The 18,078-nt window shown below is 36.3% G+C and overlaps 1 protein-coding gene and 1 long non-coding RNA gene across 5 annotated transcripts; both read right to left on the reverse strand.

The window, feature by feature from the left end:
* Positions 1 to 6,814: 6,814 nt before the first annotated feature.
* On the reverse strand, positions 6,815 to 17,835 carry LOC126753049 (protein Aster-B). Of its 4 annotated transcripts, none has more exons than XM_050464165.1 (11): positions 17,550 to 17,835; positions 17,133 to 17,453; positions 14,634 to 14,726; positions 13,829 to 14,387; positions 12,129 to 12,345; positions 11,105 to 12,059; positions 10,785 to 11,037; positions 10,561 to 10,691; positions 10,284 to 10,480; positions 8,832 to 9,138; positions 6,815 to 8,771 (listed from the first exon to the last, which is right to left on the reverse strand). In XM_050464165.1, the coding sequence occupies exons 2-11, from the start codon at positions 17,402 to 17,404 to the stop codon at positions 8,573 to 8,575; spliced, it is 3,183 nt and encodes a 1,060-aa protein (XP_050320122.1). In that variant the 5' UTR covers positions 17,405 to 17,453; positions 17,550 to 17,835; the 3' UTR covers positions 6,815 to 8,572. The 4 variants fall into 4 exon arrangements, with proteins under 4 accessions (XP_050320122.1, XP_050320121.1, XP_050320123.1 ...); XM_050464164.1 differs by having other exon boundaries at positions 17,510 to 17,835; XM_050464166.1 differs by having other exon boundaries at positions 6,815 to 7,963; positions 8,651 to 8,771; positions 17,133 to 17,832.
* On the reverse strand, positions 15,955 to 16,600 carry LOC126753058 (uncharacterized). Its single transcript, XR_007666085.1, has 2 exons — positions 16,273 to 16,600; positions 15,955 to 16,217 (listed from the first exon to the last, which is right to left on the reverse strand). It is a non-coding gene; the product is annotated as an uncharacterized LOC126753058 (long non-coding RNA).
* Positions 17,836 to 18,078: the final 243 nt, after the last annotated feature.

Consider the following 18,078-nt stretch of genomic DNA (forward strand, 5'->3'; position numbering starts at 1 on the left):
TTTAAATCAAGCGCTGGCACATCGGCCAGGCAGCGAGCCATGGGCACTGGCTGACATCGCCGGCGCCCCGCATGCTCCCTCTGTCGATCAGTGCGCTTTGGAGCCCAACGCCGGCGCTCTTACAGGGGATACTTGCGCGCTCTTAGCTTACATTTACAGGCGAAGCTCTCCCACCAATACACCAACACACTGGCAGCCTGTTGTTGGAGCGCTTTTCGAAAATATCTCCCGCGTTTTTAGCGTTTTATGGCAGACCACACTCGCACTTGGTTTCAACAGACACATATATGTATATGTATGTATAGCTATATGCCAGCCGCATGAACACAGGTGTATGTGCGAGGATGCGCCCGAAATTAAGTATCCAGCGATGTATGTACATATGTATGTAAATATGCATGCTACGCGTTAGATACGTACAAATGTACATAATATGTAGTTATATAAATAAATACATAACTTTTACATATGTACATATATGCATATACATATGTACATATATAAAGATAAAGTACATATGTATGTGTGAATGGACGTCGTTTGCAGCGCTGCTTTGCTATTTGCCGGTGATACATACATACAAACACAGTGACACTTGCACGCAGAATGCACACGCGCACTCAAATTATATTAAGCGCGACTGCATGCTTTTGAATCTGCATTTAAGCGTCGCTCTCAGATTTTAAATATGGCTTGAGCTCTACAATTTGATCGCGGGAAATGCTGAAAATTGATTTACTTTCCCATTGTAGTAAGCTTAAGAGTGTACGAACTCTCTTTGTAGAGAAAAAGAGCGTAAAATTGAGAGTTGATAAGAGCGTTAAATAAGAGAAATTCACATATCGCACTTCCTGATTGAGCTGATGTTAGCAAAAGCTGGTTTCTATTTCCTGATGATCGCAATACTTTTTGCTTTGGGCAAAGGGGTGCGAAAGTTTGGAAAGAAACGGCAACAAAGGAAGCTTGAATTCATTAGAAACGTGTTTGTTGCATATGGCAATATTTATATTGCACAATGAGTATTTGAAAATGTTTGCCTGGACGGAGCGGGAAAGAAGTTCCCATTTAAGGGTTGGCGTTTAAAGCCTTTTCGGCGTGAAAGCTTTCGCACGTGCTGAACAACCGGTTCTCAGGCATTTTGAGGTAAAAGCAGAAAAATAAAATAATAATGGCAATTTGTATGTACATATGTATGTATGTATGTATAGTTGTATGTATGTATGTATGCGTGTATGAAACGTATGTATGTATGTATAGTTGTATGTATGTATGTATGCGTGTATGAAACGTAAAATTTCACGGACTTAAGATCCGTTAACCTAAAAGACACATGTAAAAAGTAAATACGCAGTTCTTGAATTAATAAAATGAAATTTCTCCTTATGATTTTTTCTTAGTTGGGTTCAATGGACAAAACTTCCAAGCTAGAACTTTGAACTATAAATCTTTGATTCGTTTTTGTTTGCCAAATAGATAGAAAAATTCTTCATCACTTCTTGTTTGACTGTTTGCATTCGGCAAGCCACACATTCCCTCGTCAAACGAAGCAGGAAAATTAAGGAAACTAGTGCAAATATTCAATGAAATTCACCGAACTCGAATCCCACTTCTTTGTCACTTAATTCAAAACATATATGTAGATATACTTCGGTTAAACGTCGTGTTAATTGCGTTAATTTATACCTTTACTCGAGCAAACTTAAAACACTTTACGCACCTCATATGCGAGCTTAGGCATCGACATCTATTGGAGATGAACTAATTCACTAATACAATTTCTTACGTTCTGGTCCCTTAAAACAGTGCCAGGGCTTATATACCAGATTTCCGCTCGAGATATGAATGCAATTTTTTTCCTTCGAGTTTTTAGCTTAAGATAACACTCATAGTTCTTATGTACGAAGCCGCATAAGCATGTTTATGGGCGTGTGCCTGTGTGGGTGCTTAATTAAATTTTGCACTCTCATTTAAAGGTAACTTTTTTCTCCGTTGCATGGGACTTTTGGACGCTAGAGCCAGTGGAGAACTTATATTTGTTAATTGCTCAAGCGATTTCGGCGAATAAGTACATAAGTGGTCATCAAATACTACACACACTCATGAACCCTAATGGTCCCCTCCTTTTCGCTTAGAAGCCGGGCCCAGTTATTCATGAGGTTCCGCCTTCAATAGTTACGTGTCGTCGATATTTGACGCATGCACACATTTTTTAAATAAATTCCTAACAGACACAAAAACAGACAACCACAAAAGGGGCGCCAAAGCCACGATAACAATGGACTCTATTGCTGCAAATGAAATTGCAACAAAAGAAACAAATGCAAATGCAAATGCAAATTTCGTTAGATGCGCAGCTATTTCGCTCGAATCATTGAAATCGCGGTTGTTTTTATTGTAGGTTTACTTTCAGATCACCAAAGAGGCCGCCGACCGGTGCGACGATTGCGGAATAAATTTCGTGGAGACCGCAGGTTCGGTGGCAATGACTTTCCGACGTTCAAAAGCCAATTCGTGCGCACACGCTTGATGCACATCAGAGGGGGCAGAGAGGCGAGTTGGAGTACAGCTACTGGTTACCAATACTAAACACAACAAAGGGGAAGTTGACCACGATCATTACGGCTTCTTGAAAACATATATTCTTGTGGACCATTCAGAAAACTGGATACGACAATGCGTTTTGGGCACTTTGAGCGAAAGCTTCTTAAAGAATTTGTTGTCCGACGGGTATTATATACATAGTACATAAGTTGAAGATGTTTCCACTTATTTGAGGGAAACTTCAACTTTTGTTCCCGACGGCCGAGTCAGCTTATCATCTTACAGACATGAAACCCAAATTTCTGTCTAGACTTCGAAAAAATATAAGAATAGAGAAAAACTGGCCGAAAAGGGAAACATACAAAAATTAGAATTTCTTTTGGAAAACCGTTCCGAAATTGTTTTGATAATGTTAATAGTTTGTCAATGATATGTACATACATATGTAATTGCGCTTCTATCTATGTACTGTGTTTGTACTAATCCACTGGATAGTTCTGGATCTTGAATTGCGAGCCACCAAATGTTCCAGTAACGATGATTTTCTAATGTTATTTATGGATATTTGTTGTTGGTGTGCGAATTTGGTGGAAAACGAAAGCAAATGAAGAGAAATAAGTAATTCTATACAATCTTATGTATGTATGTGTGTGTGTGGTTGTGTACAATTCATAAATTTTATGAGCATAAATAAAACTCACTCTTATCAATGCGGCGCTGGCGAGTGTGTGCGTGCGTCAGTGGAATGTGCGTGACATTGTGAAATGATTTGAAGAACGCAACTCTTGCGAGACGAACGCGGACATAAGTATGTACATACAAACAAACCCACGCACATTGGCGAGCTGTCCGCGCTCAGCAACTCTCCCACCGGCAGCTCCACGGCTGACGCGCTCTTCAACAGCAGCACCACGCTGTGTGTGTGCGTGTGGGTGTGTCGGCTTGCGGTGCGTAGCGCTCTGGCGTGCGGTCGCGCCGGCGGTGGGGGTCTAGTACCGTTCGACTGACACGTTGCGTATACGCACAAAGCCACAATCAAATTGCTCTGCACAACTACATACAAAGATACGCGTGTGTGTTTGTCCATGCGTAGATGCGTACACTTTTTATAGCACAACAACAATATAAGTATGTATGTATATAGCAACAATGTTCTTTAAATTTGCTTTTTACTTTTGTGAAACTCTTGAATTTCTATTTGGCGATTTTATTTATTTTCGTTTTTTGCAACATTCTGATAAGATTTGCTGCCGCTTCAAAGCGCCGATAACCGCAGGCTGTTTTGATGGCCGGTGTTGTTTTATGGCTCTTAAATTCATATACGCCTACATACGTATGTACATATGTACATAAGCACACACATACATACATATGTATGTATGTACATACATATATCTGTACAAGTGGAATATCTGTCTACATATTGTTAGTATGTATGCGTGTGTGTATGTAATTATATTCACATGTGCGTATGGCTGTTCGTGGATTCGCAGTTGTCGCACTTGTTGAACTTGAAATTTCGAAGCCATGCGTATTCAGCAATTTGCTGTTGTTGTTGCATGAGCTGATATGCGAATTATTGCCGCTCTTATTGAGTGCTGCAAAGGCAAACGGTATACGTATTTACGAATCTCGCAATTTGAAATTTTGACGTTGTTTAGTGTACCGTAATAGCAACCGAAATTAAGTAATCACTAATCCTTGTGAGTATATACATACAGACATATGTACATAGGTATGTGGATATATTTATATGACTTCTGTACATAAGAGCACACACATATGCAGAACAGAGCAATACATGTGTATACTTGAATGTATAATATGTACTTATGTATGTATTATGTGTGTTTTATTATATACAAATGTACTTACATATACATACGTACATACACATATTTATGGGATCAATGATCGCTTCGTACAGATACATATGTATGTATATTTATGTATGTACATACTACGTATGTATGTATTAATGTTTGCACTAGTTGATCTTTATCGCCCATAGTTTCTGCAACTCATAGCGTCTTATCGGCCGAAATCGTGCAGTGAACTCGAAGCAACCAAAGCGAAAATAAAAGTTTCGCAAAAAATCGTGATAAGCTATTATATCTACATATGTATGTATGTATTTAGATGTATCATATGATTACATACATACATACATATACATATACTTGCTTGTTTGTTTGTAACTGTACCTAAGTACATTCACACTCCCGAAGAAAACTTACGAACGTATTTTCCACGAAAACACAATAAATAAAGACTTGCAGGCTTATCTACATACACACATACATATGTATTTATTGTCTGAACGCACATACTATGTACTGGTATGTACATAAATACATATGTATGTAAGTATATTGACTTTGGAAAACTTGCGTGAATAAGTATTTATTTTTTGACCGCTCTGTGGTATGTAGGATCCTCTTCCATTTATCGTATCACATCCCACAGGAACAGCAGCTCGGCCAAGCAGACGTGCGTATATACATACATATGTATATATGTATGTATGTATACCTTCGAACTTCCTTACAGTGAATCTGCTTGGGACCTAAAAATCATTTCACTGTATAGAAACTATGGATTTTGCCTAGTTTTATTTAAAATAACCAGTAAATTTGGTTTTCTTTACACTCTTCCATTTTTCATTTTGAACAAAACCTTCCAAATCATTTAGAGAGCTGAAAACATTAATCGTTAGTTACTCATTTCCACAAAGGTTCTCATTAGGTTAATGGATGAAGAAACTTGTCCTAATCTAGTTAATGCATCATTAGTATCTGTCAGTTCTTCTTCAACGGCCATATCGTCTTCATCACTATCTGAATATGTAAATGTAGAACTATTGTTTATTACATTTTTGTTTGATTATGACCAAGTACAGCTGAAACTCCGCAACATTCTAGAACGTTCCTAGTCTTTACACCAATACAACACTTACGTAGTCCTCAAATGATTTTCGATATTTGCTGCATTTTTCAATGAAGATTCCAAAGCAGTCAAATCCGATTTTGAAAGAAGGACCTCTTCTTTCTAATGCTCAAATGGACTCTGCATGGCCTCTTTTGAAAATTTTGTACTTCTAAAACAGTTTGCAATTATTTTGGTTTAACATAGACTTTCCAAGCAATGTTTAAATTTCGTATATCTATGATCATAACGGATTTTTCACATACAGTGGAGCTAATTATGCATTGCATTTTCTTAAATCACTTCGTTATTCTTTTAAATATTTGATAAAATGCCAGGATGAATTCCAAAATTACTTTTCTTTGTCTTCTTTTCTGTAACTTGGTTCATAACCAAAAACTTTTTTTCTAATGAAATGCTACTTCGATGTGTCAGTTAAACTTCAATCCCGGAATACAACTCCAAAGCTAAAACACCTATTTTAATTTTGAGATTCCCCTTATAACACTTTATTCATTTCTGGGAACACTCAATAACTGAGTGTAATTACGACATATGTATGTATGTATGTATTTGAAATAATTCGCTATATGGAGACAAAAACTATGAGGCTTGAATTTGCAGCTGTAAAATTGTTCTTTATATAGAAAACTTCATTTTATTGAAATTTATTATAAGACAAAAATTCACTGAAAGTAGAGCGAAAAAGCTGTGCCTTTGAAATAAATTCATTATAATGAGAGCTTCTTTGTATGGAAGTTCACTTTAAGGAAGTCCGACTGTATGTGTATGTATGTACGCACATCACAAGTAGATTTATGTTTGTATTGAGAATTTCTAGCGTTGGCCACTCTTTAAAACCAAATCGAAATTTGTGGCATACATTTAGGCTGAGCCGCCAATAAAAAAAGGTGTAGGATTGTGAAATGATTTCATTGTTTGATTATAAACAAAGCGAACTTTTTTGTATAATTAAAGATATTCAGTATATTTTTTATTGAATTTTCCACAATTGAGTTCCATTGACAATATTTGTATAAATTTGAATTTGTTCAAACACTTTAATTTACTTAAGCTGCCGTTGCGTATTGCAAAGTTATTGCTATTGGCCAAATCGCTTATAATTACTTACATATGTAACTGTTTTAGCTAGGCAGCGCTCGCACCACTATCTTCTAAAGTTGCGGGGTGACAGTAATTTTCAAATTTAGAATTACGGTTCTTCACTAACGTTGTACAATTTTAAAAATGATACGCATTTGAAGCGCTGGCCCACCAAGGCTTTGTAGGACTGGGTTCTAACTTACATATGTAGATGCACTTGCGTTTTTTCACATTTATGAGATACTTTCTGTTTGCAACAATACTATTTATTCAAGGTTTCCCTCACTCATTAACAGTTATGCAGTTTACTTAACACCGCTATATATGTATATATGTGTTTTCGGCTAGCCTCCTAAATGTTTTTGTCTTTTTCATTCGCATGTATTAATCATATCATTACTAAATGGAGCTTCAAAATATCCGTTACAAAAATATATATACTAAAATATTACAAATATATACGTACTAACACTTATGATAATCCAACAAAATAGTCTGGCTTAAAAAGACTTCGTTCAAGCACACGCACATATGCGGGTATTTATGTGGTTTCCCTTTCTATTGCTTTGTTGTTTTCTCCGCGCGATGGAAAATTTCAGGTGTGAGCTTGAGTGCCTGGCTTTATTATTGCTTGCTTGTATTGAAAAGCTTCGAAAACAGAAAACGAAGCTCAAATCAATTTTAAACAAATTGCTATTGCAACAACAATAAAACCATGCGCTTTATAACCCGTTAGACGCTGCTGAAACGACTACAATTTTGGTTTAACAATAAGTCGGCTGACGATGCTTAGCAAATAACCGCAATAATACCTTAGGCTTACACTAAACTACAATAATACAAATACAACGGTACATTTTGGATATATATATATATGTACATACAAAATCTTTATAATATATTCAATTTGTAAATTGCTATTTTTAACTAAACTAAATTCTAAGCAACAAATCGCACTTTATCTTCATAATTAAGTATAAGCTATTTTTAAATAAAACTAAATAGACAAATTTAGCTTAGCAAACACAATGTGCAATTGATTGAAATTTTTGAAATTGAATATTGAAATTTATATACAAATATATAAAAAAAAAAAACTAACGGAAATTTAGTTGCAGTTGGCTTCGCTCAGCTAGAAGAGCACTGTTTGTGACATTGCTTCGAAAGCTTCGCGCGCTTTAAATCCGATTTTAGTCCGATCAAATTTATGCCAATAAGCGAATCGAAACCAGGCAATTAGGAGACTTTATTCTGAATGAGTTCGATTTCATTTAATCTCTTTCTCTCTTGATTTACTTGTTAGCGCTAACTATTGCAATTTGTGTCTCTCTGTGCAATCAATCACAGAGCAAGTAGTCTATCGAAATATGAGAGCGGCCAACGTTCGTTCAGTCTGAAATGATACGTAAAAACCGATAATTTTTTGGTAAGTCAATTGGTCCAAATAAATTAAGAAAAAAGCGTAAATTTGTTATTAAAATTAACAGAGCAATGACAATATAGAGCAATTAGTTACAGTTATAGTCTGTTTAAATGGCAAGAGAGAAGTATGCTGAGCGCGAGTTGTTACCATAGATTTTCTGTAATTGAATACAATTTTTCAAATGTCCAATGAATCATGAATAAATTTGTTGTACTTCGTGATTTTAACTAACCTGGAAAGTTCTTGCATTGAAGAACTCACGAGTGGGTTGTGAACTTAGGTTATGTTATGAATGAAGCAATTAACGCATATACACATACATATATCAGTGCTTTATAGGTTACTCATTAGTTAATTTGCTATATTTTAATTTTTAGGTTATAATGAGTCTTAATGCTTAATTCTTGAAAGCTTAACAATAAATTACGGGGGTATGACATTATAAATATGCGTATGCATTTGTTTTGTGGATAACTGTTATGAAAATTACTGTTTATTGACGTGAAATTCTCTTCAACAAAACTTGTTCAAATGGTCATGTGCATGCAACGGCCATTTCATTTGCGCGTGAGCTTAAAACTAGAGCTCCTCATGGATTTTTTCGATCTGTTGTGTTAGTTTATCATTCTTGTAAATAAATTCGCACACGGCGCTCACCTTTTTCAGCAATTCAATGGCAGTTTGCAGCACTTTGTGCCACTTCTTTAACTCCGCCTCATGCAAGATCTCTTGCTGGCGCAACAACTCCACCCACTCTTCATTCGAATTCGGCAATTCCCTAGAAGAAGAGTGAAAATAATGTGAATCGGCTGAATGACTTGGCTGGCACAAAACTTACCTCAAAGCAGCCAAATTCGGTAAGCGCGCCCTATTGCTTATATCGTCGTCAATGCGCTCTTCCAGTGCCCAAAGCTTGAGTAGGAGTATTACATTTAGAGCGATTAAGAAAAACAATAAGGCAAGCACAAACACCGACAGCCACTTATGTTTGTTTTCTGGTTCCGCTTCGATTGGCGATTGCTGTGCTGCGACAAGGGGTAGCCGCGGGGTGTTGCGTCTACTGGTGGCCACTGCCACTTCAACTGCTTCACTTTTGGTCTGAGCTTCGGGCACATCCTCCGTGGGACGAACTTGAGCTGCCGTACCTTTAGAGAAGAAAGTAAAAAATAAAGAAAGGATATGATGAGGATGACAGAGGATATTTTCATCATGCGTAGGCGAATTTTGATACAAACACAGTATGTGCAAGTGTATGTGATGGTTGCATGTTTAAAATAAAATAAATGTTTGTGCCTGCAATTAAAATTATACAACGCAGGCCACCAAGTCTATAGCGACAAGCACCAGCTCCAGAAACCGTTTCTGTTAACAACCGTTGAAAATCATAACTAACGTCGAGTTGCACTGCTTACTATTTTCTAAAACCAAAACAACGAAAAATGTTACGAAATCAAACTCATAGGCCTCATAATTTTCGAACGACTATAAATCCAGTGTAAAATTTCATAGGCTTGGAGTGAAAAGGTGCCGAGTCCACTTTTTTGAGAGGGAAGCAAGTGTAAAAATCCACCGTTACTTTTCTGTAGCCCTACAATGGCGTACAACAGTGCGATTTTGATAGTTTTTAGGTGAATCGTCTCTCCTAAAATTTGTAAAAATGAACTTGGCACGTTTAGACCCAAAGTCGACGATTTATAAGACTGTGTATTGAGGAAGAAGCCGAATTGACATTAGTCTACTTCATGCAGGGGGAGTTCATGTTAAGGATAATCTACCGGAGGCACTGCAATTATACCTTCATTGCTATTGGAATTCACATTTTCCTTATGCACTTGTAATACATTGTGAATTGAGTTTTGTAGTTGTCGGTTGCTAATTTCGTATTTATGGTTATCGAGCCAAGGATATTGACGAAGCACTTGGTGACGGTTTTGATGGTGGCCGAAGTGTTTCTGATGTGGATGTTTAGCATCAACACCTTCAACACTGTTAATGCAATGGAGATGGTTATGTTGATGATGTGGGCTGTTGCTTTGTCGATTGTGACTGTTAGTGACGGTGGTGGTGGTGTTCACAGTACTAGAGGGGGACTTTGTGGTGAACGTGAGTTTTGCAGTTGGAATAGAAGCAATAGAAGTAGTGGCGGTGATAGTGGTAGCAGTGGCAATGGTAGTATCAAAAAAGATGGTGGCATCAATGATCGAAACGGCAGTTTTATTATACGAATATTGATCAATTTTGTCGTGAACAGTGACATTAGTAGTGTTGATTGTTAGTTTGTAGTGCTTACCGCGGCGTGGGCGCCGTCCTTTTGCCTTGGCGGGTGGTATGCAGGTTTCACTTTGCAACGCTTGCTGCATGGCGTTAAAATACTCCTCCAAACCAGCCCATGTGTTCTTCTCTATAAAGCCCTTGACGACGCCCCAAATTGATTTTTTGTATTTAATTTGCGCATGAACAGACAACATTGTATGGTCATCAACGGTTCTGCAAATTATCAAAAAATGCTTTAATGAGAGGATCACCGCATTTTGATGTCGGATTTCGGATTTCGGAGCTGAGTTTACCTTATTAAGCAGTAATGCATTAAAACACTAAAACTATCAGCATATGGAATGCCAGCGTTAACACTAGTTACATCTATGGAATACAGTTCGCCGGGTTTGCTACACTCCCGTATTTCCTGCGTCTCGGTCACCTAAAAGTAAGCAACAGAGAATGCACATAAAACAGTTAGCAAATGCCTATGTATTTTTCTGTAGGATCAAGAGCATTTTATTATTTCGTATACCCTGGCTGTTTTTGGTCCTACGGAAGCTAATAACTGCACTGTTAAGCTTACGGCACGCGTCTTCTTGCCGTCCTCATCAGTTACCCACTCGCCGAAGGACATATTCTCGGTTTTGCGCATCGCATGGAAATCCATCAGGAATTTGGATTTTGAGAAGAGCAAGTTGAACAGCGTATCTACATTAATGGGAAGTATTGTGTGTACTAATTGACGGCCTTCATGTGCTGATGTGCATTCCGCCGTTGCAACAAAACTGAAACAAAATAATTTGTAAAGTCAATTTCAATTGGCAAGCAGAATAATTTGAAATATTAACTTACGGAGCTTTATTCTCTTCAGAGTCACTGGAACCAGAGACGTCTGTAGGCAAATTGGTTTGATTATTGCTTGCCGCCTCATCACGGACACGCGTACTTTTTGAAACTTTGCGCTTTTCATGCGGTTGTGGTTTAAGCGTTGAACTTTTTGTCTCTTTACTGGCGCCGCTGCTACTTTCATTCGCATTATAACTGCCCGTCTTACACTTGGCAGCCTCATCTTCCGGCTTCACTGAAGTCAATGTTAATTCCTTCGCGTTCATTGCGTTTTTCGAATCGCTTTCGCGTTCGCGTATGTTATTGTCACTCGTTTTGTTATCCGAACCGCTTGCCGACGTTGTGGTCGAAGTGTTCGCAATCGATTTATTCGAACTAAAAAAGTATGACTTAGCTTTTGATTTGGTGCCGCCGCCACTGCCGCCACTGCTTGTGCTGGAGCTATTACCTCCGCTATTGTTGACGTTTTGTGTTGAATGTGCTGTGTTGTATTCACTTGTGAGGGTTGAGCTAACAATAGAGGTTGCGTCTTCTAGTGCTGATGCATAATCAATATCACCTTCGTTCTCTGGGGGTACTGTGGTTGGATCAATGTAATCTTCTTCGTCGTCTGTGGTCAAACCAAGTTCATCGCCGTAACAATTATGCACCCATTGCCATATTTCTTGCGGTAGCATTTGCTTGTTCATCAATGTATTCTGCCATACTCGAAAGAGCATCAAAAATGCCTTGTCACGTGTTGTGAATGTGGCAAAAAAGTACTTTTCCTTAGCAGTACAAATCGAAATTGCATTTGGTATGACAAGAGCAGTTTTTTCCTTTGTTATTGACGTGACATCCTTCCATCGTATCGTTAAGTAGGTTTCCCATCGGAATATATTAGCATGAAAACAAACATAATTCTGTGAGACATACAAGCGTCCCTGCACTAAAATGTCGCGCTGTAGTGCACACGAGTAATCTAAAAAAAAATCAGAAGAATGATTACAATAATTATCGACTTGAGATCTGAGTTTAGTCTTCCACGCACCGACAATAAGACGCTCCTCGCACGGTACTTCTTTGAAAAGTTTCTTGAAATCTTCTGCGCGAGATTTGTAATTCGGATAAAGGACGTTGTACCAAGACTTCTTTTTAGCTCGTTCCGAAAGCCGCGAGCCACCTTTTGGTTTATCAAGAGCACTCGAATCGTCACATATACCACGCACTAGCTCACCAGAAGTATCGCTTGACTTGCTGATAGTGTCCTAAAACGCGACCAAACATGAAATGTAAGTTAAGAATATCAAGTGTGAATATAGGGAACGCATAATCTAATAAAGGGGGATTTCGGGAACAGAGCCGACAGTGAATTTCCGTCTACCAAATATATGGCGTCACAAATTATAACATACGTCGTGTCACAGGTGTTCATTTGTTCAAATAAAATTCAACTGCTATGTTATCTCTCCATAATTACCGATAAAGATTAGTAACGTTTGAAGATAAAAAAAATAATATAAACCACAAGGTGAAAAAGCACACAAGCAACTTACCTTATAATACTTTTGCAAATATTAAAGAATTTTACAAATAAGTTTATTTTGGCTCAAACTCCTTTAGGTTCGAGGATCACTGATGTAATGATAAAACTTGCATATAATACAATATGAATCGCAAACGAATCGAATGAGGCAATTCACAAAACAAATATCAAATTACTCATAAACACAAAGCAAATGAGTAAGCAAAAACATCTTAGTCGCTGCCATATGTTGATTTTACTCCACCACAACCGCCTGTAATCGACTGGTAAATCTAAATGTCGGGCTATCGCTACTTGCCGACTTTAAAAAAGAAACATTTGGTTTGTCACTCTTTCGGCCTCAACTAGTGGATATCAATTATTATCAATGCCAATGCCAGAAGTGATAAGTCCGCTATCTAATGGTACCATTGGCAAAACAGACAAAATCTAACCAACTGGCGATAACTAAAAAGCACATCAAGCACAGTGAGACATACAGCTGTTGATCACTGTTCTTGATTATAACTCCTGTATGTTTGTGATTGATAAGACGCTCTACAAGTTTCTATGAAATAGCAAAAAACAAAAATATTGTTTTCTGATAAATGTATGTTTGTGCATTTGCAAAAAGCTAACCGTTCTAGAGTGTATAAAAATGTATATGTACATATATATTTCTTATCAATGAAAGCTCCAAAACGTAAAAGGTTGAGATAAATACACTGATAGGTTCAAACTCATAAAGAGCTTTTACAATACTTTAGCAGCACAAGGTTAGATTATTTGGAAGAATACTCCGCAATTAATTTTGCCCCAATACATTTAGTTAAGTTGAACAGCAATTGAATTACCCAGGGGACTAGTACCTTGCTGACTAAAATGCATTGATTGAGCTAACTAATTCCTAAGTTCATATGCATAAACGCAGATTTGACATAATAAATAAGAGGAAATGCAAAATAAAACGAAGTTTAAGTTTACCTGTTTAAGCTGACATGTTAATTGTTCACAGACGGCGGACAGTAGCATCAAACTCATCACCACACCCATATTATCTGCTAGTGATGCTAAGCTTTATTCTAAATATGCAACTGCGAATGTAATGTTTCGAAAAAAATTAAAACTCTGTACGCACCGCGCAATTCAACCTACGCACCCAGCAAGCACGCGACCGCTTCTGTCATAACTATGGAAAAGAGTTTACACAAGTTCACTAAACTTACCTCATCAGGGCGGCTGCCGCTAAGTGCTCCCAGTGAACTCTGCAAACTACTGGATAATTTTGAAAACGATGGTGTTTTCGGTAATCTGTTTTTTCCTAAAACAATTGAATTTTCTCGACTTAGTGAGCTTTCTCCGCTATTAGGCGTCTTAGGCAATAATCCGTCCGATGTGCTCCCACACGCTAAGTCTTGATTTTCCTTTTCGGCTTTGTCAGCGTCGCTGAGTCCACATTCAAGTGTTTCCGTCAGTGTTGAGAATTTAACGGTGCTCTGTATGGATTTGTTAGACCCAGTAGGGACCAAACTTGATTCAGACGTAAAAGAGTTAGAGACGTGAACACCTGTCTCTACTTTAAGTGTGGTAGATGAGAACGTATTAATCGCCAATTTCAAATCGCCGCCTCCGAGTTCCTGGACGTCACTAGAAACTATAGCGGCTGCGTCGCTATCGGTTTTAGTATTATTAGTGTTTATAGACTTAATATCTTCGGCCCCCTCTTTAATTGGTTTTAGTTTATTGACCTGTGCTGCACCAATTTCTTCGGCGATGGAAGATTTCCTGCGAAAAACAATGGGAATAATTTAAGTCTTTATATGCAACACTGATTGAGCAAAACAAGAAGTGCAAAATATTTATTCGAAAACAGTGCATGCAGAATTTCACAAGTATGCAAATGAGAGGTGAGTGCAATATTAAAAGTTATAGGTATTTCAAACGATTCGTTACGAAATGCGTACATATTTGTGATTTCATTACAGCGGAGGAGCAAAGTAAATCTAATTTCAACCATATGCGAATACCTACCTGTTGGCACCCCAACAAATATCTTTTTCTTCCTTTTCTTCATCTTTTTCCTCAGCGTTCGCATGAGTTGATATGCTCTCAATATTTTTTATCCTACAAGAATTTACGGTAAAAAAACAAACAATAAAATAAAAACAAAAATTCAAATTAAAATTATAAATATGTAAAATACCATCTCAATTATACACTAAATGTAAGTAAGGTAGGTAAAAGAAAACATTTAAATTCACGAGCAAATAACACAAAGAGCTGATTAATATTGAGAGCTACATATGTACATATGTATGTTTGTACACCACACCACTTGCAAGATTTATACAGCATATCAGGTTAATATTAATAACTCGGATTGAACTTTACCAAATCACAAAATATTCCACACGCCTTGACATGCTAAATCAAATGTGTCTGTTATTTATGGATTTATGATAGCATATTATATAAATAAATACGCGTATTGAACAAATGTGTCTATTCGATCAACAACAAGGTTAGACTAACTCTTGTGCAAAAACTCTGCAAAAACCCAAAGTTTGCGTGTAAGCAAGCAAAGCCAAGTGATGGAATCTATTACAGTGGTCATAAAAGTATGGATTTGCTTATCGAATTTCTATCATTTCAGGTATATAGAGATAGTGACAGTAACATTCTAAAAAATTGGAACCACAAAACGCATTTCAAGGGCACAATTCGAATATGTATATATATAAAAGGATTAAGTCAGGATATTGATAGTAATAAGGTCCTGGATCTAATAGTATCGCATGTATGAACAAAAACCTGCTGCTAATAATAGCTAAACTTATTCCCCTAAAAACATTGTAACAATGATCAATCGAAAATTTGATAATTATAGCATATCACTTGCCTATAAAACGTTTATAATAAGTCTAATGAGTTTTAACAGTCGAAACTAATGTAGTATTATTGGCAGAATAGTTTTAGAAAATTTTATTGGCACTATTGCTTCTTAACAACACAATGGACATGAATTTAAGAAGGTGCTTAGACTTTATAAGGGGTCACAAATGTATAGGTTGATATATTAATGTATGGTTTTATTGCGAGATAACAAAATACATATGTATGTATGGTATGTATGTATATGTAGTTATCAACAAACGATTGAATACATTTTAGCTATACGAATATAATAAGTAGTACTTTCCCAACCTCAATAAATCAACTCAAATTGTTTATTTATTTTCAAGTTCTACAGTACCATGCTAAAATGTATGTACAAACATTTAAGAACATTTTCGGTGGATTTAGGTTAGTTCTAGAATGATAAAAGAGTGGCTTTTTGAATCAGTATTTCACACCTCTTTAACTGAAGCTCAGTAAAAATATCACTTGCTTAAATTATGTTTGCAAAACGTACATAAATTAAACTTGTTCTTTCAACACGAGTATCACACACTGCTGCTACTAAATCAACTATTCATTATAAGGGCAGACTTGTGGAAAATCAATATTTTACATATTTGGCTTTCGCTTGTTTTCTCATACATATGTTTTCCAGGACATCAAACAGCTGTGTTCTCTTATTTTTTTATATGCAATATTACTTGATTGAAGATTCTTCTGCAAAATTCACTTTACAAACATTCAGTTATTTGAAATAATCATGCATACCTACATTTCATTAAATTAATCAATTAACAGCCTTGGTACATAAAAGTACATTTAGCTATAAATGAATGATTAAAGGCAGCGAATGTGGTACAACTGTATGTATGAACAATTGGTGATCAAATGCTCTAACTTATGCGGGCACGTTTTAAACAGTCTATGTAGAACAGAGCAGAGTAAAGTGGTTATCACGAATAGAAAAAGGCAACTCGGAGACTGAATCAAAAATAATAACAACACTTATAAAGTTAGTAGAGAACAAAATGCTAAAATGTCACATTCAAGAGAATTCCGAGCAGAAAATTAGCGGAAGTTACTATTATCGTTTTCTGAATCGTGGTCGATTTTACAGCTTCAATTTATATCATGTTTCCCATTATTTAAATAATTTCTTGTAGCACGTACATACATGTCTGTTGCAATAAACAAATTTTTATGAATATACTAACTATAACATTGTATAGAACTTGATTCAATAATGAACTACGTTTATTCTTATATGTATGTACATTAATAGATTTTCCAGATATTTTTGCTAGTTGTTAATTTACTTCATAACAATAATAATTGCATGCAAGCCTTGCTGAAGTTTTAATATAAAACCTTTTATCCTATAATGGATAAAAGTTAAAAGCCTTCATATTGGTATTAGGTTTTGGCACTACTTCCTTATGAGGTTTACAAATGTTGAGATATCAATTAAAAGGTAAGCACTAATTATATTAACTAGGTTATGAGAAAACAGCGATTATGTTAATGCAAAGAACATGCTAAGTTCATTAAATTATATTATGTATTGAGAACCAAATTTGGAATAGTTTAGTAACAATCAATTGAACTTTAAACATCAAGTAAAGGTATACTTACATCAGCGTTTGATGAGCCGGCGCCGCAGCGGAAGTAATTTTTGGGGCCCTTCCTAATCTTGGGGGAGGTGTTGGCCTTCTCTTCTTTAAGTCAGTATATTCAACAGTACTAGTAAGTATAGATGAGTCTGAGATTCCAACGTTGCTTCTATGATCTATTAAGGGAGTCTCTAAAAGTGGTGATGGTGATGCTGAAATGAAGGGCCCTGGTTCCGAACTATTAATTGGTGTAGTTGTTGTGGATTGTTGTCTTTTTGTACTGGTACAATTCATGACAATCCAAGATTCATCCAGTTAATTTCATAGCGGTTCAGCGCATCACCTTTGATTATAAATTCTCGGGCATTAAGTCTATCTTAAAGGTGCTTTATTTCTTACAATATTTTAAGGAACATTTTCACGTATTTTTTCACCTCACCAGCGAGTTGATTTTTTGTTTTTCAATTCTGATTTTCAGCCGCGAATGCTCTTTCTTAAAGGTCGAACTGTAATTTTCTGTATATCTAGATTGCCAGCTGGTTCAGCGGTTTCAAAAACACTAATTCTTCTTCTATTAGCTATTGCACATGATATTAAAAATATTCTTAAGATGCACGGAAACAGTATCGTTTCATCATTAAGAATTATAAACTCCGCCCCACGAAATCCTTTTGTTGAAAAGATTTCTTTCACTTTTTCATTTCTGCGCTGTTTTTTTTTTTTTTTTTTTTATTTGGATTCCTATGAAACTGGGTTGCATTTGGGTTTTAAATAATTCGAACACTTTATAAAAAAAAGTGAAAATAATTTCCAAACTTTTGTATTTTCTGTTTTCAAGTTATTCAACTAACATATATAATTATTTATTTCTATTGATTGTATTTATTTTTTAATGTTTAAAAAAATACAAAATTTATCTGAAAAATTTAAGCAATGAGGGATTAATTTTTCTATGCATCACCTGTTTT

This window comes from Bactrocera neohumeralis, chromosome 3, assembly GCF_024586455.1.
Source record: "Bactrocera neohumeralis isolate Rockhampton chromosome 3, APGP_CSIRO_Bneo_wtdbg2-racon-allhic-juicebox.fasta_v2, whole genome shotgun sequence".
Taxonomy (NCBI): domain Eukaryota; kingdom Metazoa; phylum Arthropoda; class Insecta; order Diptera; family Tephritidae; genus Bactrocera; species Bactrocera neohumeralis.